This window comes from Prinia subflava, chromosome 15 (assembly GCF_021018805.1).
Source record: "Prinia subflava isolate CZ2003 ecotype Zambia chromosome 15, Cam_Psub_1.2, whole genome shotgun sequence".
NCBI lineage: Eukaryota > Metazoa > Chordata > Aves > Passeriformes > Cisticolidae > Prinia > Prinia subflava.
The window spans coordinates 8,412,040-8,439,767 of NC_086261.1; the positions used below are offsets into that span (position 1 = coordinate 8,412,040).

The following is a 27,728-nucleotide window of genomic DNA, read 5'->3' on the forward strand; positions in this document are numbered from 1 at the left end:
TATTGTTCAAATGGGTGTTATTGCATGTCTGTACAATTCGTCCCAGGAATTCCTCATTCCTCCAAAACCACAGAGTGAGCTGTGGTATCCTTGCAGATTGTCAAACTAGACTTTAATCAATTTGGCTTAACAGAACCCCCTAACGCACCCCACTGGACAAATGCTTTTGCAACAGGGTAATACTGCAGTGAACATCACAAAAGAGTACTTTCTTTGCTTTTCAGTACATAGAGACATAGTGATGACTGCAGTAAATGTTTACAAGTGTTTTTTTTAATCATTTCAGGTTTGATACCTACAGAGCAAAGGAGGAAAGTATCCGCCTGGCTCAGTATTTGGGTAGAGTTGCAAATGGCATGATCCTGTCAGTCGCAGTGAATGATGAAGGATCCAGAAACTTGGACGACTTGGCCAGGAAAGCAATGACCAAACTGGGCAGCAAGCATTTCCTCCACCTTGGGTTTAGGTATGTGCCAGTCCTGCCAGTTCTCCCTGCACAGAGGCTTTATTATGTTCCTGAGATGTCCAAATAGTTCCACTCTTTCAAAGTCACAAAGTTCTTTCACATGGGGAAAAAAAAATGAAAAAAAGAGGGAAAATTCTCAATGTGGAGTTTTAGCAGTTAATTAGATAGCTTCCCATGCTCTCAGAGTCTATATTGGGTATTTTTATTAGCAGATTCAGGAATAGCATACGATTCACATTAAAAAAGATGGTTTTCCAAGATATTGTTCCCAAAGGTTGCTTATTTCAATTTATTTTCAAGTCATCCCTCAAAGATATTTATGCACACACAGAGGATTTGATGGGCTGAGCATTAAGGAGGGTACAATAATTGCTGTGTAGCCCTGGCTGCATACATCCAGACTCACACACAGCACATTCCTCAGCTTGTCCAATGCAGGTCTGGGGACTTGTGCAGCACAGAAATGGAGCAAACATGGATTTATGGTGTGGACTGTAAATACTCCTGTGGCCAACACAGTGTCTGTGTTGGCACACACACTGTTGAGAATACTTGCTATTTACCCAACTGTAGCCATTATATTTTTTGTGTTTATCTGAATTTATGTAGGCTTTTTTTATGAGGCACTAAGAGGGTGTCTGCAGAACACACACACACACACACACACACACACACACAAAATCTGCCTTGTAGGGAGAAGTGCCTCAATACAGCAGTTTGTGGAAAGAGACATCTGTCAGCTGGGCACACACAGATGGAGCAAGATCTGGGGTGGTTGATTAAGAGGTTGTGTCAAATGCTACAGGGGCTCCTGGGCACCAAACAACACACTACAAAGAATCAACAAGGAGGGCAGAAATGGTCTCTGAAACCAGGCTCCATCACTGCAATTCTTGCTCTCAAATCTAGACCCCATATTAGAGCCCAGTAGCCTGCTGAGTTTTTTTTTTTTCAAATGCAGGAATCAGGGAAACAGAACATGATTTTTGAACATTATACTTTTTTTCCCCTGAAGTTGTGCTGCAGGAAGGAACTGATGATTTTTGCATATGTTTATAAAAGTAAATTGAACTTGATTTTTTAGGCTGCTGTGGTGTTTCAATGCAAGCTTCTCACCATTTTGCCACTGATATTTATAATGGAAATACTGCACAAATTCATCCATGGAAGTGTGACTTTCAGCATTACTATTGTTTGCAGTCAAAAGACTAATCCTTGCCATGCTGTTATCTGAAATACCACAAAATTACATTCCATTAATTACAGAGACATGTGGATAAATAATGAGGTACTAATTGGTCAACACTGGTCAAGAAATTTGTCTTCTACCAGCATATTGATGTTTGGAAAAATATCTGGTGCATTATTTAGAATAACATATTTGTGGGAGTGTTTTCAGAGTTTAAGTTCATCAGTTCTCAAACCTCACATTGTCTGGATGGCAGCTGGGGCCAGACTTAGAAAGGCAGTTTGATGGCACAGTGGAACACAGGCAGCTTTAGATGTATCCAAGGTTTTCCTCTAAAGCAAATTGAACTTCCACTTCAGTGTAACAAGATTTAGACCTAGTGGTTCACACTGCAGATACATCTATAACTGTGAATAAGGATGTATGCACCTGACAGGTGCTTTTTAGAAATTTGTTTTAGTATCTTAGAAAAAAATGTTCGGAATGAGAAAATTGCACACATGTGTTCCCATTTTACCCTCTGTGGCCAAGACGGGCTCTGACTGAGGAAAGCAGATGGATTTTTCTTTCTAACCTGTCACCACTCACTGCCCAGCACTGGGGCTTGAATCCTGGCTCTCAAATCTTCTCAGCTCCTGATGATGGCTGGGGATGACCATGGGCATCCCTGAGAGAACAAGAGCGTAAGCCCAGGCTTGGGAAATTTCTTTGCATTTTGAGAGGTACTACTTGAGTCAGGATATTCAGTCCTAGGTTGTGTTGGTTTCTGGGGTGTTGGTGGGGGTTATATGGGCAGATTCCTGCCCATTTCCAGTTGCTCCGTATTCAACCAGAGTGTAAAGTTGTGCAACTCCCCCTTGCTGTATCAGAGCCAATGCAGAATGCTGGTTTATTCAGAAATGTTCCTGTGCTCCTGGCAGCTCTTTTAATTGTCTATTTGCTGAGTCCAGAACATTAGGAATGAAAGGAAAATCTTGCATTCCTGTCCTATTGTTTTCCTTCTGAAAAGTGTATTTACTCTTTCAGTGTGAGCTATTTTTTTTCCCCTCCTTTTACTAATAAATGAAGAGAAAGCCTTTTTGCACTTGATGACATAGTCGTTCTCTTTGGAATTCCACACAAATATCTCCTGTTTGGCTCTGGACTCACTGGTCGCTTCATTTCATACAGCCCAAACAGCTTGCATGTGTCCTTACGTGTCAGGGTTGAAAGGCTTTAAAACTATTTTTAGTGGTAAAATAACTGGGAGAAACAAGTATTTTAACACATGAGATGGGGCCAAACCTTGAGTTGCAGAAGTGGATTGCTCCTTATTATTTAAATTATTGTCGATATTATTTTTGAGGCATCATAATTTTTTGTCATTTGTTTCAAGTTTGGTTTACCAAAGCAATAACAACAACAAAAAATCTTGATTGCTGAGTAATAAAGTGTCCTTCCTGCTCCCATCCCCCTTCTCTCCCTGGATGGAGATCACAGCCTGTCAGTGCCTTCAGCAATTGGCACGCAGGCAAATTTTCCAGCAGGAGCATCTGGCAGGCTGGCAGGCTCCAGGGCAGTGGTGCTGGCAGCTTCCCCTGAGCCTGCCCAGTGCTGGGGCTGAGGACACGCTGCTGGGACAGGGTCCCCTCCTGCAGCCACGTCCACTGGGGCCATGGCCCAGCGTGGGCTGCACCAGTGCTCACCCTGAGCCTGCCCTGCTGCTCCCAGAGCAGCAAATCCCAGGAAAACCCAGCTCATGGCACCTGTGATTTGGGTGTGTTTTAGTGGCTCCCTGTCAATGTCTTTATGTGTTTTATCCTGGAGGCCCAGAGTGGTTTGGAACTTCGCTTGCACCAACGTAAGGTGACCTGCAAGACTCCTGATGTAATTGAAACGACCAGATGTTTATAACTACAGAGACATGACCTAATCTATGGGAGTTTTTGCTAAAGTCAGGACAGCCTCCCTACCACCCTGAAAGCATATTTTTATTCTCTTAGTCATTAAGAGCAGATATACCTGAACTAATTCTACTTTGAAGACAACATTCCTCCCTGACCCCTACTAATTGGTTCACCCTCAAGGCTGGGAGGCACTTTCATCCCTGTCTCCATTGCTTTCTCACCCCTGTGGTCATTCTCCAGGGTGGCTGACAGCTACTGAACCTACCTGATCAATAACCATCAGATGGTAATGAACTGAATTCTGACACAGCATCAGATCTGAATAGACAATTCAGAGCCATAAACCTTTATCCTTGTTCAGTGTTCAAAGAAGGAAACTAGATATGCAGAGACTATCGAAGCATTTTTATTGTCCTTTGCCAGCCAGTCTGTCTATTAGAAATTCTCACGGGTCATTCCAAAGACAATTGCTATATACAAGGTTTCAGCATGAGCTAAATTTATTTAAGCAGAAGTGGTTTCTTTTCATATTCTTCAGTGTATACACATGTACACACACACAGGATTTATTTGTAGGCTCCCCAAGGAGTTGCCAGTGTCTCTTGGGTCTGTCATACACAAGTTTCTTAAAACACTCATTTAAAAAACGAATACACTTGTTACAGGCATGTTTTAAGTGGGGATTTGTCTTCAGAATTCCGTCTCTTCTGATATATTTACTGGAGAAATATAGAGTGTTAAGATAATTTTAACTTTAGCTAAGCTGCCTGTGACACTAATCAGATTGTTTTGAATGTGGTGCCTCTGAGAAATCTAAGAACATTGGGCTATAAGAAATATGCATCTCATACTTGACATAACTTGATCATTTCTCATTTTCATTTTCCAGACACCCGTGGAGCTTTATTACTATTAAAGGAAATCCCTCCTCTTCTGTTGAAGATCACATTGAATATCAAGGTATTTAATGCACAAAATTCTGTCTTGATGTGGTCTCTGGAAGTTACTGGAGTTATAGAGCTGAGATTAATTTGGTCAGTGTTTTTTTTACTTCCTGTTGCATTACACTGAAGCTATGAGAAACTGATGGTTTGTCACATTTAATTGAATACTCTCCTATATATTTTTTCTTCCCACTAATGTCTCTGAGGCAGCTGAGTGAGGGATAGCTTAGGTTATCCAAACCTTTAGATAAAAAGTGAGATCCTTCACCAGTGTAAATCCATGTAACTTCACTGAGCTCAGACATTGCCTCTCTTTAGACACAAATCTGTGGAACAGACCCAGTTCACACCAGTTGAAAATTTAATCAGTGTATCCTGAATTAGTAGCCTCAAATCCTCCTGTGAAACTGTTTTATTGCAAGCTGAACACTGTTGAGACTGTCTTCTCCTGACATGAACAAGGCTTGCTACAACATTAAATAAAAATAGCAATGTATGACAAATGACTGTGGGCTTTATCCTCTCTTGATTTTTGCAGTTACAAAATCATCTGAAGCCTCATTGCAATATTAGTAAATTTTTCTGGAAGTTGGGCAGGGCTAATTTTGAATAATGTTGTCTAAAAAAAAATGCAAATACATACACAGACCATTACATTTTCAGTTCTTACTATTATCAGCTGCATCCAATGATTTTACCAATTGATTTCAATGATTTTACTAATACTTGGGTTTTTTTAACAGGTCATAAAGGGTCAGCTGTGGCCAAAGTATCCAAACTATTCAAAGCTGAGAATGGAGAATATTTTAACGTCTCTTCAACAAGCGAGTGGGTTCAAGGTAAGGGGTCTGTGGACTATTTCACTTGGTGGCAGACAGCTGACAAATCATCCTTTTTACTGCAATCCTTTTCCGTTTGGGAAGAATGGACTTGCTAGCTGCTATTTATGTCATTAACCCAACTAATGAACACCCACAGATTCTTTCTCCAGTTGTCTCTAGGAGCCTCTGAATAAGTGGGATCCTTTCTCCTTTTCTGCACTGGGTATGAAATTCCATCTCTGATGGTCTCAGAGATCACACACACAACCTCTGACTTCTTTTCACTGCACAGTCATCATTGCCCATGCTTCAAACACACAGTAACTGGTGCAACTTGATCTGAAGATCAGAGAGGGCAGCTAAGGAAGACACAGATCCAAAACCTGCATCTATTAATGATGCTTACAGTGCACATGCCAATTATGAAGCTTTTAATAACTCTGCTCTCCCCTGGCTGGTTGCACTTCACAGCAACATTAAAAGTGTCTGACAGACTGGCAGGAAGAGGCACAAATCAGATCACCAGTGAAGAAACTTGTGAATAATATCTGAGATCATATTGTGCTTCATGCATTTTTGCTGCACTCATTAAGCTTGGCTTTCAAATGACTGTACCTGTTTGCACTTGTCTCCAGATGTAGAATGGACAGAGTGGTTTGAGAGGCCTGACAAAGCGAGATCTAAGGACATGGAGAAGCTGTCTGACTTCAAAGCTGCTCACCCTGACAAAATCTGCAGGCAGCCCATTGACATCCAGGTAGGCAGGCTTACCACTCATTTTAGAGGGGCAAGTCTTCAGACTGACACTGAGCCCCCCAAAATAATTGTGCTTGTCAGTAATTTTTGTTTCCATATAAAACACACCGATTATTTTACCACTCTAATATGTAACCAACAAGATCAAGTCTCGTATTGTTCTGAGACAAATTTGATAGAATTGAGCTCCTTTCAGTAAATTCTGGCTCCTGGCATGAAAAGGTGTACAGATGGGGACATGGACAGCACAGATGCTATCATGAAATATGTGGTTCCCTGCTGGAAGATTAAAAGGAACAAGCACATGAAAATTTCAAAGGTTTTAAATGGTCCTGGAATGGATCCTACCTAAAAAATTAAATCACAAAATGTAACAAGATAGTGTGACTACCAGCTCTAGCAGGTTATCAAAAATATTGGTGAGCTTTCGTCCATTTCTTGGAATCAGTTGTTTTACCTCTGTGGAAAGAAATTTGAATTCTGTTTGCAGCTAGACATTATAATTATGCCATCAGGCCAGCATGCTGAGGAGCACTCAGATACCTTTTCTGACACAGCAAAAAGTCTCTTTAAGGACAAAAAAATCCAGCAAGAAATGAGGGTATTTTTTTAATATATCTTCATCACATATTTTTTATGTCTACATGGTAAAAATACTATAGCAGAAGCATTGCCTAGGAAAAAACAATAAAATCCTTCACATCTGTGTGAGGCTGAGCCTAAGGTTCGTGTGTGCTCTGAGCCAGTAGAGTTGTTCTTATCCACAAGAATGTGGCTATTGAAGTAAATGGGAATGCTGACTGTATGAGTGAAAGTTTCCAGGGCTAGATGTTATAAAGAATCTCTCCTGAACAGAAAGGAAAAAACTGCCCTATAATTTTCTGCCAGGTCTTACCAAATCCACATTCATTTCTGCTTCCATATACTTGTAGGAGAAGTGACCAATTAGTTCACAACAGGGGTCAGATGTTTTTTTACAATACATCCTCTTCTAGAATGCATGTTAAAACAGAAAGAAGAAAGATATTCTTCTGTTCCAGAAAAAACTTTTTCTTTCCTCTTCTGTGAAATAAGTTACTTTTTTCCCCCCATATATATTAAAAGTGAGACATTTTTCAGTTTATCCTGCAGATCTTAGGGCAAATCCTCACGTGGTGTAATCTGGTGCTGCTCATTGCTTTTATAAAGCTACACTGATTTATAGCAGCTGGCCTGCCCCAGCTCTGGAACAGGAGAGAATTGAAGATATGATGATAATCACAGAAGCACAGCACAGCCAGAGGCACATTCCTCCAGCTGACAGTGCTAATTCCACACATGGCAGCAGGGTGGATGCATCAATAAGGAAACCCTGCATGAGTGAGAGAATCAGGATCAGACCCTTCATTGAAAGATGTCTTTTCTCCTGGTGCCTTGCCAAAATGCACGTGGTATTTGGATTGCCCGACGCAATGCACCACATTTTTGTGAAAGAGAGAAATGCCAGCTCTAGAGACAGAATGTGGAATTTGACATGACCCTGAGACGTTGCCCCAGCAGGAACACCAGAGAGCCTACATATCTCACTGCTTCTTGGCATGATACAGCCTTTTATTTCAAGGCAGCTCTACAGGCTGGTACTTGCCTGTGAGAAAAGGCCACTTCTCCTTGTTTCTTTTGGAACAGGCAGCAGTATTGCAGCACTCCCGGGGTTTTTTTGAGAGACTGATCCATGCAATGGAGGAATAAACCGCCTACCCCCTTTCTTCTGCAAGGTTCAGACAGAGTCTAGCCACAAGCAATGGAATGAGTGAAGGGCAGAGGCTTGAAGCCATGAGTTCATCTGGATGCAAGCATCCGTGTTCAATGTTTCCATCTGCCCTCAAACCAAAGTCAAGAGAAAATCTAGGGCACCGAGGCAGCTGTTTGTGAAGCTCACAAACTCCTCCCAGAACAGCCCATGGTCTGAGCATAGACACAGGAGGAGGGCGTGCACCTGAGCAGCAGCTGTGTGTGAGCAGCAGCTGGAAATGCTGCCTGGGGAGCGCAGTCCCGGGGGTTTGTTGGGCAGCGCTTGTGCCATCACCCAAAACAAGGCACAGCCTCTTCTGATGGCTCAGATGTGAAATGCCTTCACCTCACAGCAACACCTGAGCTGTATTTCCATCCTCGTTGCAGGCAATGACCCTCGATGGAGAGGATTTAACCACTGAGGTGTTCTACAAGGGCGGCCACGATTACCAATTCCTGTGCCACGGCAAGGACCAGACAGGCCAGGGCTGCCGCAGTTACAGAGTCAGGTTCCTGTGTGGCAAAGCTGGTATGTGCCCATCACTGAAAAGCAGAGCAGAGAGCAGCAGAAACCCTGGCCTCCCATGACTGCCTCCTTCAGGGTGTCAGAACAACTTCTGTGATTTTTCCAAGCTAAATCTTTGGCTGGGCTACAGACACGAACTCAGACAGAACTGCAGATTTATCTCAGGAATAATTCCTGAGCACTAACAGAAGCAGCAGGGTGGTTTTTCAAATACCCAGCAAGGCTGTGGGAAATATTTGGCAAGTTCTTTCTGTAAATTCCTTGTCTTTTACAAAAACATTTATGGATGACGTAGGATTAGTCAATCAAAATGTGTGAAGGCAACAGGGTTTGAAACTTAAACTTCATTTTGTAGTTAATCATTCCGACACCGCTGTCCTTAACCTGGTCATTAGGCAGGTCATTAGGAGTTTTGGTGCTGGCAGGAAGGGAAGGGTGGCAGACCGTTGTTTTGCTGGAAAAAACCCATCATTAGGTTAAAGACCACTTGGCTGCTGTAAACAACAGCACCCAGCGCCCACAAGAGCTGCTGCTAAGTGGGTGTGGTGAGAATGAGCCACTAAGAGCTACATTTAAATTTGTCCTGGGGTTAGTGGAAAATCCACCTGCCTGCAACGAAAGAAAAATACTTTTCCTGTTTTCTTGCTTGCCAAGCCAAAGCCGGTAAAAAAACATGTTTGGAGGAGTTAACTTTTTTTTTTCTTTTTAACATGAGAGAATCATAATTTTTGGTGGCACTCCAAGGAGGGGTGTGGGGGGAAGAAGAAAGAAGGAGTAAGCTTTTTCTGATAAGATTGACTGACTCCTCCACCCTTGCACTTTGGGTTTTCAGTGAAACCGAAGCTCACGGTAACAGTTGACACCAACGTGAACAGCACGATCCTGAACCTGGTGGATGATGTGAGCTCCTGGGAGCCTGGGGACAGGCTGGTGGTGGCCAGCACTGACTACTCCATGTACCAGGCAGAGGAGTTCCAAGTGCTGCCCTGCAGAACCTGCAGACCCACCCAGGTCAAGGTAGCAGGTGAGGTGCTTCATCTTATCCCTCAGGCATTGCAGTTCACCAGTTCTGTCATTTGCACTGGGGTGACTCCAAGAAGAATTGACAAATGTTGAAAGACACCTGAATTTGATGGCTGGTTGTAAGATGCTTTTGGGATACATAACTTTCGTGCTTGAAAATCATCTAACTTGATTTTGGTTCCTTTCTGCCTTCTCTTTTCATAGCTGACCCCATTTTTATCCCAAGCATGTTATTGAGTGGGTGAATTTACTTAAGAGGAACAGATATAGGTTATGTATTGGAGAATTTCAATAACTGTATTTGAAATACCACTTCCTAGAAAGCAGATGAGCACAGCTGATGTGAAGAGTGAGCTAGGGCAGGAGCAGACTCTCAGAGATTATAAGGCTATGAAGTAATTTCCAGCTGGCTGCTTTCCTAAGTTTTATTTAACGAGAGCAGTAATCTTACATTTTAGAAATATTGTTTTGTACTAGTGAAGCTACTGTTTCCCGTTTACTGTGTCTCCAGAGAGTATTGCTTAGAGGTGATGTATTAACCAAATATTTCTGGTGGCCAGTGAGTTGTCCTGAGCCTCTGCCCTGGGGAGATGGAGTGGCAGGGTGCTGCCAGAGCAAGCCTGAGAGGGAGGAGTGGGAGCCTTTGTAGAGCCCCAGCATTTTTCTCTTGCAGGTGACCAGCTCAAATGCAAAACAGATTGCTTTTGATTAATAGATTTTGTAGTCCAGTGATTGTAGAATGGCCTCTGGACACTGAATCCAATTAAGAAGCATAACCATGATGAAGCACAGACTATTACCAGCATGAGCATAAAACTGAAATCCAGAATGGAGATTTTATCTTGAGTCTGTGAAGCTGTCTTTCCCTTCTAGCACCTTGTTTTGGCACACTCATAAACAGAGCATGAAAACAACACAGGAACTGCCCCTTATGTGAATAGATGAGGATTTTTTCTTTGCTTCTACAATTTAGAAAAGCAAACATTATTTTGCAGTATAAAAGTCTGTAGTGGATGAGGCTGTCCTTCAGAGGCAGCATGTGCCTGGTGGTAAATCATGCCTGTGACTTTATCTTTGCTTGCACACTGGCTGTTGCTCTAGGCACAGGTCTTGTCTGCATTTACAGTAAGAGTTCCTGAGAAACCATGAGGGCACTTGGAACATCCAATGCACCATGGAGTTCACTCAGTTCTCTGAAATGAACCACTTCAGCATTATCTCTGATGCAATTTCTTCTGGAAGGTACCAATGTGCTTCCTTTGGCAGCTGCCTCCCCACAGAGCTTTGGCCATTCATTGTTGGAGATGTGCATTAGGCCAAGAAAAATGTTATTCACAGTCTGGATGTATCATAGTCTTATGATTTCAAATGTCTAGTGCTTTCAAAGAAGATGCATTTCCAAGCTGAATATTTTTTTCTTGGGCAACATTTGAGCTGTTGAACTCAGACTGGTATGATACAAGTCACATCATGAAAATGGTCTTGGAAGATTGCCAGTAAAAATAAAGATGATGTAGGAGTCTTGGGCTTCCCATAATCTAATGGATCTGTGGAATTCACGCAGTTACATTCATCTTGTGCAGCAGTGACAGCTAGCTTAGTTTAAGGAAACAAATAATGGGTTAAAAACAAAAAAAAACTTTCGTGTGAATTTCAAGTAAAGAAGCAGTGGAAATACTTGTTAAAGCAATTGTGCTCTTGGTCTCCGATTGCTCTTTAGGAGAATTAGACATTCCTTTTATTACCACAAATGACAGGAGCACCAGGGCCAAAGTCTCTCCTTTCTTATATCCAGGCAACTCTACTGACGTCAATGGGATTTCACTGATTATATAAATCAAGGCAAAATTTAGTCCAGTTATAAAAATCACTTCCAACTTTCTTGTAGCAAAAACACATTCACACTAGAAAACAAAGCAAAATCTGCCTGAATCAAAGTTCAGTCTAGATGAAATAGAACCTGGCAAGGCTGAGCTGTCCCCTGTCGGGAGGTCCCTGAGGTGCTCTGTGCCTGGCTGTGGTGTAAGTTCATGCACTGCCCTGTGCTGTGACATGTCAATAACCAGAATAAGGATCACTGATGGCCCCTGGTCTTAGCACAGGTGAGCAGCTCTGGCACAGCCTGGCCTTGTGTGCCTGGGCCAGGCTTGTAATTGGATGTAGAAAAACACTCATCATGAATGCCTGCCTGCCCTTTGCTGTGGAGGTAGGCAAGATTGCCTTGCTCCTTCTGAGAAAACCTTCCACACAGACATTTATAGCCAGAGTCTCAGAGGGATGTCATTTGTAATAAGTGAAAAGGCTTAATTTTCCTAAGAGGTTTAGTTTAGCAGTTGAGAACTCCAAAAGTTTGCCCTTTGAAAGACAAATGATAAAACCATTCCTACCCATGATGATTTATTTCCCTTTTAATCTTTATTTTTTTCCTTTCTATTTATTTTTAAAATGAAACCTAAATGTCAGATCTGAACTACTTAAGAGTCTCTTTGTTATAAAAAAGGCAGAAAACCTCTGCTTTGTGGACAGCCAGTTTGGTGTGGCAGCCACTTGGCATACCAAGGTTTAATGTAATTTATGCTCTCATAGTTTAATAGTATTTTAATAGGCATGGTTTAGCATATTGTGCCAAATAAGTCAAACTCATTAGTTAGCTCATGTCCTATTTATATTTGATACTTCCTGCTGAAACTCATACTTTCTTTACTGGCTAGAAATGGATTGATTAGAGCTTTTCAAAAGAACTTAAGGGAGTTAATACTCTCTTGCCATCGGGTTCTAGGAGGATTTAGTTATTTAACCATGGACATCTGCAAATCTCAGTGTAGAAAGTGAGGGAGGGCACACAGGCTCTGATCTTTTGCACTCTTTTACTGGGTGCTAAATGCCCTAATGTAAAAACTGTGGCTCCCATGGGTAAGTGTGGTTTGCCTGAAGACCCAGATCTGCAGGTCCTGATCCCAGTCAAATGGTCACTCACTGAAATGGAACTTTTTCCTCCACTTGCTTGCTTTGTTTAACTCTTTTTTTTTTTCACTTGTCGTTCTCTTGTGCCTAGATTATTTTCACTGTGGGAACAGATTAAAACTGTTTGATCTCCCAACTTCACAAGGTTTTGGGGAGGGACAACAGTGCAGGGCAAAGGGAGGGAGGAGGGAGGAAGGAAGGAAGGGTTGTGTTGTTATGATAGAACTGGATAGTAGGAAAGATCAAGTATTTTGTCTAGTTTCCCTGGGAAACAAGGCTTATCTTCATCTTGGTTGCTCTGTGTGAAGTTTCTACTAATGCTGATAAGTTTCACCATGGAACAGAAATGATGAAATGCTCTTTTGTGCTCATATATGCTCTTGATAAAGGATGAAAAAACTATTCGTGCCTGGCATAATTACTCCAATTATCCCACATACTGGTGAATCTATGAATTCAAGCACACATCCCTTAAATCCTGCTTATTGGGTTGCAAATATTAGAGAGATAAGAAGTTTACTGTGATCTTGTTCATGAACAGAACTTTGGATTAAAAGTATAAATACGTAGTTGTCTCACAAATTCATAGCCTGTGTCAGCATTCATCTGGTGCTGTAAGGATGGGAGAATTTACTCCACTATCAAAATCCAGATATTTTTAGAGATTTAGGGTGTTCTGTTTAGAAGTTGGCATCATTTGGGCTGGAACTTGCCAAAAGCTCCTTTTTTTTAAGGCTATCCTGGTGCTTGAGGGCAGGGCAGGAAATCAGGAAATCTTGTGAAGTAGTCCTTTCTAACAGTCTTTCAGAGCTCCTTCTACTTTTGGGCATTGCCTGGGAGCTGAGCTGACAGAATCTCATTCAGGTTTACATAGAAGTTCATAAGGGTAGAGTTTGTGCCCAATTGCTGTGTGTCTCCTTGCTGAAAACTTAATTTTCCATGTAAGAGTTATGAATTGGAGGAATATTTGTTGATTAGGACATCAGGCTGTGCTGTGAGCCAGCTCACCCAAACCATGCTGTGTTACAGGTTTGTGGCTTAGGGATGCAATGGCAAACCCCATCAAGATAATTCAGAATAATGAGGATTTGAAAGATGCCAGTGTGAACATTTGCTATTAAATATAATCAATAGGGTATTACCACTAGTGATGACAAATGCTTGGCAAAAATGATAAATCTGTCAGATCTGGGCTGGCTTCTGCAGTGAGTTGAAGTGACTTTAAAGATGCCATGAAGGATTTACTATCACTAGATCATGTGAGTTGAACAGACAATTTGAGTTCAGCACTTCCCTTAAAAACTTGATTAGGAAACATCAAAAGACCTTAAGACACTAGGTCTTATCCCTAGAGATCCCAAAAGAGAAGAAAAAACCCTTAGAAAAAAAAAAAAAGTACTCCAGGAGAATCTCAGCTTTACTTTATCTTCACCAAATCCAGACATTCAAGTGCTGGGTTCACTTCTCAGGGGGAGATTTAGCAGTTGGGGCCATTTAGAACCAGGGGATTTAGGAATGCATGAGTTTTTCTGAAGGTTTTCTGAGAGATCTAACTCACCAGATCTGAGCACTCTTCCACATTTGCAGGAGTTGAAATAGTTTTAAAATCCGACCCTTCCCAGGTCTGATAAGGCCCAAGACGCAGGTTTTATAACTGGGTTCACATGTGGCAGGTTTCCTTTGCACAGTTTGGAGAAGTTCTGCTTTGAATTGCTTTGTTGACATAAGCATGCCCTTGATGAGTGGATCATCTATGTTTATTTGTATATTTCCTTTTAATAATTACCTTGTCCTAACCAACAACCGACTTCAATAGTCACTGTCTTGAGTAATAAACACGGAAATGTGCTCATATTTTGCTGAATCAGGATTTGCACCAGGCAAGCCCACACATTAAGGAAGTTTTCCCTGTACATTTGCATTTATGCTAACTGGAGGCACTGCTATGACACATGCAGCAGCAAAGCCAGGGAGTTTTTCCTAGTCTGTTGTGGGGAGACATGATCTGTGTCAGTGCAAGGCTGTGTTTGGTTTAGATTACAGTATGGCACAAGCCTGGCAGGGCAGTCTCTATCCATGAGGGATGCAGCAAACCCTAACCCAAAGGAGGAGAAGGTGAATCAGAGGCCTCAGGGCTTGTTAGTGGTTGGGAAATCACAGCACTGCCTTTGATGCTGAAACAGCAACACAATTCTCCCACTTTCAAAGCACAGGGTTTTCCTTTTTAGTATCAGAACAAGTCAGTGCCCATTTGCAAACCCCTTGCCCCTGGTCAGTGCCCAGGGTCCCAGATATCCTGGCTGGTCTCTGGGAAGGCTCCATGTGCCAGCTGTGAGCAGCAGCCCAACTTCAAACTTGTAGCTCTGCAGAGTGAGACGCTGCCATCCTCATGTGAACTCCCTGAACTCACCACAGAGCAGACTCTTCTGTGGGTTTTCTTCCCTGCCCACCACCAAACATGCCCCAGGCAGCTCCCTGGCAGTGCCACGTGTCTGTGAATGCCCCTCACAGTGCTCCTGGTCCCACGGGACGTGCCCAGTGTTGTAGTGCTGGTTCCCAGCAGTCATTTACAGCACACAAGGGCTCCCATGCCAGGCTCTGGCTCCCACAAGCTTCTTTCAGCCCCTTTGCTGCAGGGAGCTTGAATTTCTGTCTGCCTTGAGAAGTGGTTTGTTTTTCAAAACCCTATTAAAGGAGCTATTATTCGAAATCCGCTTTTACTTTGGAAGGGGATTGCTTTCCGTCTCTGCTTTTATCTCCAAACATGTCAAATCAGCAAAAGCATAGAGTGAAAAACATGCACCCAAGAAGTTATATTTAGAAACTGGTTAGTCCGTATTTAACATTCCTGTCAGTGCTTACCCTGTTTTGCATGTCTGGACTGGTGTTAAATTAAATTAAATACATGCAAGCATGACATTTATTATTCTAGAGCTCAGTGCAGGAATAACAAAACTGCCTATCTAATTTCACTGCCACAAATCCTGGAGATGTGGCTTCAAATAGTATGTTCTTATGATTATCTAAAATCCTTCCTGCATTTCACTAAATCAAGGAGAGGTCAGCTCTGGGGAAAACTGAAAAATAACAGCTTAAAAACAGTTCCATAAGGAGAAACTGTGCTCCTTCACAGACTCGCCCAAGGCTCCAGCATGGAGTATCCTCATGGGGAGGGCACTCACTGCAGTGGCTTTTTTCATGTCTATGAATAAAGGAAGCAAAGCTGCTGGTTCTTGGATGGGTTGAGTTTGTTTTTGGCCACACACCTGATGAGGTTCACTGGCTGCAGGGCAGCAACACAGGCATGGGTAAGCCCAGGACTCTCTGGGGAGACAATTGCAAAAGTGGGTGAGGTGCAAATCCGGGGTCCCTTGCAGCCCTTCATTTCTGTGGTGAGCATGCAGCTCCCTGGCCATCCCCACTGCTCGAGTTAACAGAGAGTGTTTTTCACAAGATCAGATGATTTTGGAGGCAGAGGTGCCAGGGCAGAAGGCAGATGTTGTGGTGTGAACCCTGTTCCCACAACGCAGCAGTCTCAGGGCAGGGCAGAGCACTCACCCTTCCCAAATCCCAGTATTGCCATCCAACTACACTGCTTGCAGCTTCAGGAGAAGAGGGAGTGAATGGTGTTTGCTTGTCTTTTTTATACACTCAAAGCATCGTGTTTTGGTTAAAAATAATATTGTTTCAGTGTTCAAAATCCTCCCTTTGACTTGGCACTTCTGCTTAAGCATAGAGAGCTTTGCAGCCATAGCCGGTCTTCAGGCTTGCCATTTGTTTCTAATTAAGGATTTGAATGATTCCATGGAAATTAAATACATGCAAGTGTAGCATTCCTTAAGGTTCAGTGTTTACTTAAAGAGTTTATTACTTATTTTTACTGGAATAATACAGAATGGAATCAGTAAGATGAACCTTTTCCCAACTGACTTTTCTCCGCAAAAACCTGCGGAAGGAAGGAGGTAGTAGGAATATGTTTGAATGAAATTACAACAAAGAGATGCTTTGCTTTCTAGACATCCCCACTGCTTGGACTTCCCCCCTTTCTGGTCAGGCCAGGGAAAGTTTTCTGTGCTTTTAACCCCCCCCCCCCCCCCCCCCCCCCATGGAGGAGGATGTGTGTGGAAGATGTTATGAGCAACTTGGCTTGGCAAAGGGAGGTGTGGCATGGGGTAGATGGAAGATCCCATTGTCTCTCACTACACCAGGGCAGGAGGAAGCCTTGGGAGCAAGCTGGAGACATGAGGGTAGTTCTAAAATGGAGAGGTTTGGGAGGACAGGGAGTCAGAGGTTTTACAGCCCAAAAGCTTGGTGGGGGGCTGTGATTGTCCCAAGCCACAGTTCCTATCAGGCTTTCTGCCCACTCTGCTCCTTGCTTGCATCAACAGCCATGGCATTAGCAGGATCTGACTGATGCTTGCCTGAGAGTAGTGCTGTGGGGCCTGAGCAGCTCCTCGTGTCCTGCTATGGGAAATGCTGTGCTAACCTTGGTGATTTAGACTTTTCGGTACCTGCATCACCAGGGTTTTTTTGCATTGGGTGTTCATACACAGCCAGGTGTAATCCAAAGTACGCAGTTCTTTTTCAAGGTAGGAAATGTGTTTTGTCCAACAGACTGTTGGTTTAACTCCCTGAATAAATGAAGCAACTTAAGACCAAAAATCCCACTTCCTCCACTCCAAATATCTCAAGACTTTGGGTGTCACCTGTGCTCCAGCCTTCCCTCCTTTGAGGTGTCAGCCAACAGTTTGTGCTGACACGGTCGCTCCTTTCATCAACCCGCCAGCCCCACCACAGGCAGCCCTTGGGGAGCCAGCAGCCCTGGCAGAGTAATCCTGAACCTGGATCTGGTTCCTTTAGGGAAAGCCACGTTCCTGCACATGGGCGAGGTGGTGGACGGCGTCGACATGCGGGCGGAAGTGGGGCTGCTGAGCCGCAACGTCGCGGTGATGGGCGAGATGGAGCAGCAGTGCTACGAGTACAGCAGCAAGCTGTGCTCCTTCTTTGACTTCGACACCTTTGGGGGACACATCAAGGTAAGCCTGGGGCCCTTTGCTTGTCCTTTCCTCCTTCCAGCTACACCTTCACATACCAAGGAACCCAAGATGCAGGAAGGGAAAAATTCCTCCGCAGCCATTGAGCAAATAAACCTCTCCCACAGAACAGCAAATCCACCCTCTGCCTGTCCTTCAGCTTTGAAGTGCCTGTCATGCCCCTGCAGACATTGCTCAGCCAGTGAGGCCGGTGATCAACACACCTGAGATAAAGTCTCCACGTCCCAATCCCAGTTTTCCCTAGATTCTGGTGGTGCTCAGCTCAGGAAGTACAATTTGAACCCAGCTGGCTGAAACCCATGGAAAATGAGAAATATAAATTGCTTTTCTTCTACAGTTAAGTTAAATGTCCCTGTGGCAGCAGTGGGGAAATCAAAGAGCAGCTCTGGTTTTCTCAGCCTCCATACACAGATACAGATACAACACAACCCTTCCTATGCCTGTGTTCCCTCTCCTTGCCCTCAAAAGTCTTCTGTGTTTCTTGACTGCTGTACTTTTGTTCTCCAGATTGGTCTTGGTTTTAAGGCTACCCACATTGAAGGTCTAGAACTGAAACACATGGGCCAGCAGACAATGGGGCACTACCCAATTCATTTCCACATGGCTGGAGATGTGGATGAGAAAGGAGGCTACAACCCTCCAACATATGTGAAGGATACCTCCATCCACAACACCTTCTCCCGCTGCGTCACCATCCATGGATCCAATGGTTTACTGGTAAGAAGCTCCAGAGTCTGCCTTACAGATAAAGACAGCAGTGAAAAAACTTCCTCATAGCATGAATACAGCTTAATTCTTGCAGAATTGTGTGTTTTATTGTTAAAACCAACACCTGACTCTTCCCACACTGGGTGTTCAAGGAGTATCTCAACCTGCCAGTGTGGCACTGAGGGCTGTGTGTGACTCGCAGTGGGCAGAGCATTTGTCTGGGTGCTGCAGTGTCTGCAGACCAGCCCATCTGTAATGAGTGGTTGGATCTTTCTGGGGACACAGAGTTTGCTATTTAAAGAGGATAATCAGAAGTTTTAAGTGTGCCTTGTCTTTCCTGTAATAAAGGGTTGGGTTTGCAATGCCAGTCATAACATTAGGCACTCGCAGAGCTGTGATTTGCTAGAGTTGTGCTCCATAACAAGAAATCCTTTTGGATAGATCTCTAGGATGACTGATGGATACCAGAAAATTACAGCACACCAGAGATGTCAGGAACATGTTCAGATTCTCCCCAGATCTAGAGGTGCCTTTGTTTTTGGGATAAGGATGCTGGACCTGTTGTTTGTGAACAGAGAAGAACTTGTGGGTGATGTAAGGGTTAGAGGCTGTCTTGAACATAGTGATCTCAAATAGCAGTTTTCTATTCTTGGAGAAGTAAGGAGGAGGATAAGCAGAACAGCTGCCCTGGATTTCCAGAGGGCAGAGTTTGGCCTGTTTGGGAACCTGGTTGACAGAATCCCTTGAGAGACAGGTCCTGAAGGGCAGAAGAGTCCAGGGGGACTGGATGATCTTCAAAGAAATCTTAAAGGATCTTGCAGGATTTCTCTAGGCAAAGGACTCTCACCCATTCTGTGCAATGGCAGTGTATTCCAAAAGAAAGAAGTGTATCCAAGCCCTGAAGAGGAGAATTTGTACTGTCAAGGGTCCTGCTGCTATATATAACAGAATTTTAAGTGGAAACACATCATTGGGAGTTGTAACCTGGCTGGTCACTGTGCATTAGGAGTTCATACCTCTAGAAGTGCCAGCATTGGAAGGGAGAGTCCCAGGCATAATTAAAATGCACAGAAGTTGAAAAAAGAGCACTTAAGTTGCAGTTCCAGAAGCAGAACAGCTTTTATCTGCTATTTATGAATCTGAGGTTTTGGGTTTGACCTCTGTCCTTCTAAGTTTATAACATGATCTTGAAAACTCAGCAAATGAACATGGCTTCTGAATTAAAGGGACATTTTACTGTATAAATTATATAAGTCACTCGGGGTCAGGTGGCATTTGCCCAATCTGAAGCTGCCAGTAGGGGGGCTTAGTACACAATTAATGTGCAGAGTGGCAGGGCAGCCCTGCAAGTTTCATCTGTCACACTGGTGTCACCAGTGGCACCATAAACACATCCTCTGGCTAGACAGCTGCTGATCCAGCCTCTGAATCTAACGTGAGATCTTCATTCCCTGTTGCCAAACCAAATACCCAGAGCCTGGCATTTTTCTTATCAGTCAGATGGACGGGTTCATGCAGAGAATTTGGAAATAGTTTTGTCTCTTGTGCTTTCTCTGGGCAGCATGGGGGATCCGTGGCACAGGAATCTGTGGGCTCAAGCTTTCCAGCCAAGATGGCAGAGTGAAATTTAGACAGGTTGATGAAAGCAACTTGATTCTCTTGCTGTTATTGAACAACGACAATTCCTAAATGATCATACCTTTGCCTCTATGACAAGGCACCTAATAGAAATCTTATGATTTAGGATAGTAGTTAGTCAATATAATCCCTCTTGATTTTCGTGTATCAAAATATGTAAATATGAAGCTCTACCTATACTTGTTTTGTCTTGGTTTTTTTAACCTTATCATTATTGCTGATGGCTGAAAAGAAAGCCCTAGTGGACTAAAGCAATCTGATCAAGTTTGTTTGGTTGCATCACAGAAAACATGCTCCAAATGTTGCATCACTAGCTGTTGTTTCATGGCTCTGATTCACATCTGCAGTCAGCAGCTCCATGCCTTGCTTCATCAGGTGATCCCACCACAATCTCCTCATCTGCTTTCTGACTCTAATTTCCTTCCTGTCCTCTTCCTTCTCCCCCAGATATATTCAAAGACACCCACGTGGGTCTCTGATGACTAAAGCAGTTATTATATACATTTCCCAGTTGCTTATTATCTTTTTAGTTGGGCAGCACCACCTCTTTCTACATGCAAAAACACCATTCATGCAAACAGAGATGAGCTCTGTCTTTCCCCAGGTAACATTCATTCCCTCTGAGATCAAGAGGGATTTTGCTGGAAATTTGCCTTAATGATGTACACAAACCACACTTTGGAAATAGCCATAAAAATTCTAGCTGGACTCTTAAATTTCAGCATAGCACAGCATTTAATGATGTCCTTAACATTAAGCTGTTGATTTCAGAGGTGCTTCTTGCACAAGTATTGTAGAGCACCTGTGCAAATGTTTTAATAAGTGGAAGAGGGCCATAAGTTGTTTTTTACTGTCATTAAAGCAGGCAGGTAATTTACATACAGACTCTCCTGCTTGCTTTGCTGTCACTTTTCTCATGTCACTTCAGAGATACTCATAGATACTGGAAAGTCTAGGAGAAAAGAGTGTCCAGTTATTTCTGATGACAGGTATTTTTCTGTGGCTCTGCACAGCCTGTTAGAAGTAGCTGTCTCAATGTTAGCTCACCTCATTGATGGGTTATTCTGCACTTGCATGTAAATTCATATTAGCTGAGAGGCACAGAGGGCGCTTCTGGAAACAAATCTGTAGAAATGAGTTTCTCACCATAATTATTGTTTTAAAATGCAACAGTTACCCAATGTTTTCTGCAATATATTGGCAAAAACCCCCACCTAGTTACACCACTGCAATCCCAGGGATGAAAATTTGCTCTGATTCCCACTCTCTGCTTTGGATCCCAGTGTGCAAGCTAAAGTAGAAAGAGCCACTGGGGAAGGGAATTAAATGGGGGTCACTAAATAGTCTGGCAGGATCCAGGGGAGACCTGCACTTCATGGAATAAGAGGTTGTGCTATTTAACAGCTTCAGTGGTATCTGCTTTTACTAATCCAGCTATACTTCACAGCAATTTTTTTGCCAGGAAGGCCATTATCTGGCTCTAAATTACTCATGGTTAATGTAAGATTATGGACTATTAGCAAGGTTTTAATCAAAGAAAAAATTAAATGCATTAGAAAAATGATGTTGGAACAAGCATCTCGTTTGACATCCAGGCATTTCAGTAGTGGGCCTGTGCATGAAAACAGGCACTGGAAACAAGTCAGAGGTGACTGAGATGGCTTACGGGGACATAATTAATCAAAGAGAGCGTGACAAATGCCCAAGGGACCAGGTTCCTGGCTGATAACCAGCTTGGTCTGTGGGCTTTTAGGGATGAATTAGGAGAGCAGGCTCTGAGCCTCTCTGCCAGCTCACAGCCCTCTGTCACCCTGCTCCTGTTCTCTCTCACTGTTCTGGCAGAGGGGATCCCCTGGGATACTCTCTCATGCCTGGTCCAGATGAGTGGTCACTGCAGATGTCCATGGCCCTGTCCATGGCAGTGTTGTGCCAGCTGGAAAGATAAATGGCTGAAGTGGCAAATATTTCTCTAGGGAAACTGCTCCCATCATCTAAATGTCCCAACACTATGGCTTATGTGTCTTTTTGGTATTAGTGTCCTGTGAGAGAAAGCTAATAGGATTCAGTGGCAGTTTCTGTGGAATTCTGATATCTCTGTGGTTCCTCTACGTGTTGGAAACCTTCTGAATGTTGCTCACTCTCCTGAAATGTTCTGTCCTGTAAACCTTTATTATAACAAGGCTGGGATAGGTCATTCTTCTGAGGGGGTACAGTTTAGTACATATGTTTTACACCTAAACAAAGAAAGCTAAACCTTGCAAAATCTATCATTTTATTAGACCAGGGAAGTTAGCAGTGAATTTCAGTGACAAAGCTTAATGGAATGTACCATTTTGCAGGTCATTTCAGCAGTGCTTAATTTGCTGTGATGACTTGTGCTCAGAGATTTGAGTATTTACACTGGAGCACGGATGCCACATAACAGAAGTCTGTGTGGTTGTAAGCTGGTAATAGGTTTGGCAAGCAAAGTGTTTGTCCTTGTGTGAAAACATATTTGTAATCATTTCAACACTAATCCTGGGATTTTATTTGAAATTGGTGCTCCTTGCCTCAGGAACGAGGCACGAAGGTAACAAGGAAATCTCAACCTGTTTACGAAAGCAATTCCAACACTTGAATGCCCAAGCCCTTGGTCTCTCAGTGATACCATGATGAACAGATCTTCTGTGCAGACTGACACTGTCCTTTGTCCCCTCAATTACTGTTTCATCAGAAGCATTTAGAGGAACACATTTGTGGCAGGGTAACCTTTGCTAGGGAGGTTTCCTGAGTCCGGGTGATTGATGGGTGGTGGCTGAGAAGAACAGCAAGGAAAGAGCCCAGGAGATCCAGACCTTCCCCGAGTCAATGGAGACCTGAAATTAATTCTCTATATCCCAGATATATCCACTGACAGCTGACTTGCTGGACACACTTGCTACATGTCCAAGGGCTGCTGCTTCCCATCTTGTCCTGTCCTTAGGCTTCAGTCTCACATTCCTGCTCTCAGATCTTCCAGGGGAGTGAGGGGTGTTCTTCTGTCCAGCTAGGGCTGTCCCAATGTTAACAACATCCAAACCAAACCAGAGCAGCATTGATTAACACCAGCTGATTTGTCTCAGGGTCAAGAAAAGCTTCTGTCAACAACTTGAAAACAAAGATCAGGTCAAACCTAAAACAAGCCAGCCTGTCTGGAAAACAACTTTCTGCCTCTCTGATAGCCTGGAAAAATATTTTTTCATCTCAGCTGCATTTTTGAGTTGCATTTTATGTAGCTGCTCATGTAACTCCACATCAGATGAATGAGCCCAGATGTGATTTGAACATCTAATTCCTCTCCTCATCCCCCACCCTGTGTTTTTTCCAGCCTCATGCTAAGACAGTCTCTGATTTCACAGGCAAACAAAAGAATGGAATGAGCATTTCCTAGGTGATGACAAATTCTAATTAAGTGTTAGAGTTATTGCTTAGACTATAAGCTCCTAAAGGCTGAGAGGGATCTTGCTTTTGGTTTTGGTTGTAGATCCTGAGTTCCAAAGGGTGCTGAGGCTCCTGTGTGCCATCACACTGAAGTTTGCTCTAACTGTACAGTGGCTGGAGCATAAAACCTTAACCCTGCCCTTTGTTTTGTACCCACAGGTGAAGGATGTGGTGGGTTATGATGCCCTGGGCCATTGCTTTTTCACGGAGGATGGGCCAGAGGAGCGCAACACGTTTGAGCACTGCCTGGGGCTGCTGGTCAAACCCAGCACGCTGCTCCCCTCCGACCGCGACAGCAGGATGTGCAAGCTGATCACAGAGGGAGCCTACCCGGGCTACATCCCTAAGCCCAGGCAGGACTGCAGGTGAGAGGGAGCCTTCCTTTTCTCTTCCTTCTCCTTGCAGCACTCAGCCATAACAGACAGCATTTTGTCTATGTGGTTATGTAGATATCTGTAGGGGTCTGAGCTGTTTGCCTCAGATTTGGGAGAGCAGTTTCCTTGGGGTCTTTATCCTTGTGTTATTCAGTTACCTACAGACCCAGGGTGTACTTTTAACTTTTTTGCAAGTCCATTGAGATGGTTCCCACCTAAAATATTGTAAATCTTTCTTTCAAAGTGCACAGCCCTGCTTGTGCCTTGTGGAGTTATGAACTCCATGGCTCAGCAAAGAGTAGCTGAGTTCAGAATGGGCCAGGTTCTGACATTTGTGCTTATCTCAAATGGCAGTTGATTTTGAAAAGATTTTGGTATCATCCATTTTGTCCTGAGAAAAAACTGATGTTTTGTTCAAACAAAAGTATTTTTAACTTTTTAGTTTGGCAAGAGAGAGAGGAATTCATGCAATGCTCTTTTTCACATCTGTCTTTCTTTGTAAAATATACCTGATGTCCCCATTCTTAAAATAAGGGTTAATTAGCCATTGTGCTCATTTTCCACTGATAATTCATTTAATAGACATAGGGACATTTTGTGTGTCATTTTGAAGACTGTTACATGAATGAGCTCTTTCTAATGGAAAAGTGCTATGGTACTTTGATCTGCCCTCTGTTCCTTTATAAAAGAATTCAAGGTCTGATCAGAAAAACAGCTCAGCTTGTTTCTCACTGGGCTCATCCATCCTGGAAGTGCATGAGTACACCAACACTAATCCCAGTGCAGGGACAGGGGATGAGCACCAGCTGTGGCTCCATCAGCTTGGGAGAGGCAGGCAGGGAGCTGCTGCTAGGAATTAAAACAACAGGACTGTGCCAAATGACACCACAACCTGCCCAATCCATGTGGCTCTGAAGAATGGGATTAGGCTGAAAGACAGGTCACTGTGGAAATACACTGTCCTTGCCCTTGCCTACACAACAGGAGGTGGTCTATAAATAATCCAAATTTGTTTCTTTCTAGGCCAGTCCCACGCCCAAAATAGAAAAATTTTGCTATGTTTTCATGATAAAGTCAGACAAACGGAAATGCATTAGCAAAATCAGTTGGCCTAAAACTCCTGTGAAGTTCCTCATGGCAAGATTAAAATAGACATAAGGGTTCCATAGGTTCATATCCTGCAGAAGGACAAATCTCACCCAGAAAATTTAGGGGCCAGTCTGCTGGCTGTGAGTGCTGGCTGTTTCCCATGCCTGTTGGTTAATGAATTCTGTGTGTCACAGGGTGGACTGTGATGGATGGATTGATCTGTCCTCCTTGATGGGAATCTTTCAATTAAGAGTCTTTTATGTGCATTAGACAAATGGAATGCTTTTGTCCCAAAGAAATGTTTAGGAGGGTGGGAGCAAGTAAAGTTAATCAGTCACAGAAGCTTTTGGAAAAGACAGGTATGGGGGTACACTTGAAAAGGCCTTAATAGGAAATTCATTAGGTTCCTCAATTAAACAAGTCTTTAATGAACCCAAGGGCTTATGTGGGGGCAAAGTTCCTTTCTGTCAGTTGTGCAACAACATATTTACCTTATCATAAAACATGATTGACATCTGACAGCTTCATAGCAGGCTTGGAATTGCAGTCAAAATTCCTCATTTAATACTTGGTGTTTTAAAAGATAAGGCCATGTTTTCTGTCAAACCACAGAGGACATGAGGTATGAGACAAAACACATTCCTCTTGCCCCTAGGCAGGGCTCCTTATCTGGGGAGGTATCAGCTCTGCCCGCACTGGGGAGTTTATGGGTGACTCTGGTGTGTGCTCAAAGCATCATTTTTGTGTTGTTCTTTGTTTTCCTGACCTGCAGTGCTGTATCCACCTTCTGGATAGCCAACCCACACAACAACCTCATAAACTGTGCAGCTGCCGGATCTGAAGTGAGTGCACAACCTTCTTATTTGGTAACAGCTCAGGCCAGTGACAACCCTGCAAGGCTGAGGGAGGCTCTCACTGACACAAAATCTGGTTTTGAGACACAGTCATTTTTGAAGCTGCTTGATTGAGACACACATTAATGTGGCTGCTGCCACCAATAAAAATAATGGTTTTACTTTTGCTCCACGCATCTTGCCACTTGCTGTTTCTAGAGCTGGATTTAACAAAATTCCACAGGGTGCAGCCTGAATAAATTGAATAAATGTGACTGTGGAGTCACGGAGAAGTCTTTGGCAATGATATTGTTGATTGCAGTACAGTAATGGTGCTCTGGGATTCCAGTCAGCCCTAATGCTAATTCCACAGGCATTTTTGGTCGCATCAGGAGCCCTTATTGCCCTGAGAAGACACAAAAACAAGAAAATCAAGCCTAAAACAGAGAGTTGGGGCCTTTCCAAAGCTTCCAAACCTTGAATACCTATATTAGGACCCCTTGATAAATTTTTAGGCAACTAAATAACAATTATTTGATTTTTAAGTTTGGAAAGTCTCACTTCTGCTTCTGTATTGATACCAAAACTCATCCTTAGGCACGCTGAGGATCAGGATGGGGACTGTCAATGTTCATGTGCCTTAAACTCTTCACTGCAGAGCGTTACACGGGTCGATGGCTGTGATTTGTCTTGAAATCTTCCAGCGTACGTCTTGTGGCTTTGCTGAGCCCTCCTGGGGCTGGAGCAGAGTCTCAGATGTGCCTTCTCTCTCTCAGGAAACAGGCTTTTGGTTTGTCCTGCACCACGTGCCCACGGGCCCCTCGGCGGGCATGTATTCCCCCGGCTACTCCGAGCACATGCCAATGGGCAAGTTCTCCAACAACCGCGCGCATTCCAACTACCGCGTGAGTCCTCCCACGCCGCCCTCGGAGCAAACACCGTCCCCTGCTCAGCTCCCCGGGCCTGCAAGCTATCAGTCCCTGTGCTTTCCATTTCCCTGGGAGCTGCTGCACGCCTGTTTGTGTCTGCAGATAAGGCGGCTGGCGCGGAAGCGCTCTCAGGCAGCCAGCACCTGCTCTGCTTGGCTCTTGGGCATCCAGAGCGGCTCTGCCCTCTGCTCGGGCTGCTTCCCTGCCTCTGTGCTCCCAAAATGCTGCCTGCAGGAGCATCTGCTGGCAGCTTGTCTAATTATACACCTCGACTGCCAGTGCTGGCAGCTAACGGGACGGCTTCTAGAGGGATAAATACGGCCGCTGTGTCTAATCTCCTTCTCTGCTTATTTACTCCTTGGCGTGCCGTGTTGTGGGGCTGTGTGTTACTGAGGGCTTGAGGCTGAAAGAGAAGCTTTAGGTGTATTGGAATGCATGCAATTATGAGAAAAGGAAATTTTCAGCAATTCTGGGGGATATGTGCAAGTCTGGATAGTCCTGGCAGCCCCTCTGTTTCACGTGCTATTAGCAGAAGCTGTTCTTAGCATCATGTGGGTGACTTGGGCTTAGAACAATTGGACATAGAGTCTGGAGATGGACAGAGCTGTAAAATTTATAAATATACTGTGATAATTGCATTTCTGTTTTCCTTTAGGCTGGAATGATCATCGATAATGGTGTTAAAACCACCCCAGCCTCTGCCAAGGACAAAAGACCTATCCTGACACTGATTTCTGGGAGGTAAAGTGTTTTGCATAGTTTGATTTGGAAAAGGTTTCTCTAAAACACTGACTGAAAGCTATGAAATTTCCCCAAGGAAGCTCACAAGAATCATTGCAATGCCTTTGGGGTGGCTCTTTTTGGGGAAAGGTCTTCACTTAGATATAACTGGCCATTTCTGACTTCATCTCTCCATTCTCCTTTATAAGGGATCCTTGACACCCACATCCTTCTGGTTTTATCGTCATTCTTTAGCACTGAGCTGGCATGGATATTACACCTCCTCTAGGGTGTTCCATTGATTTTTGAATTTTTTAGATAAGGAAGAAAATTCACTGCCTGGTCAACACTCCCTTTGGGCAGAACTTGCTGCAAGAGTTTCTTAGGAATAAGACATTTAAATATTTCTTGGGAATACTGTTGCTTTTGCTGATTCTTTTAGACCCTGCTTGAACAGGGAGTGTTTATGTCATGGAGCTCATGCTTTGATTTCAGGTTTGAGCCTAGTTCCAAACCTGACACTGCAGTAACAATCACAATTAAATACACAATTAAATGAAGAGTAATCCTTCATTTCTG

General features: G+C 43.5%; 1 protein-coding gene across 1 annotated transcript in view; it reads left to right on the forward strand.

Moving 5' to 3' along the window:
- The window catches only part of CEMIP (cell migration inducing hyaluronidase 1), a 104,279-nt gene that overhangs the window by 58,320 nt on the left and 18,231 nt on the right, over positions 1–27,728 (forward strand). The window contains exons 6-17 of the mRNA XM_063412538.1: positions 287–466; positions 4,431–4,501; positions 5,229–5,324; positions 5,942–6,063; positions 8,220–8,361; positions 9,191–9,382; positions 17,206–17,381; positions 17,907–18,116; positions 23,364–23,569; positions 25,440–25,509; positions 26,277–26,405; positions 27,085–27,170. Of these exons, the coding sequence (XP_063268608.1) occupies positions 287–466; positions 4,431–4,501; positions 5,229–5,324; positions 5,942–6,063; positions 8,220–8,361; positions 9,191–9,382; positions 17,206–17,381; positions 17,907–18,116; positions 23,364–23,569; positions 25,440–25,509; positions 26,277–26,405; positions 27,085–27,170 (1,680 nt within the window). The remainder of the gene's footprint in view (positions 1–286; positions 467–4,430; positions 4,502–5,228; positions 5,325–5,941; positions 6,064–8,219; positions 8,362–9,190; positions 9,383–17,205; positions 17,382–17,906; positions 18,117–23,363; positions 23,570–25,439; positions 25,510–26,276; positions 26,406–27,084; positions 27,171–27,728) is intronic.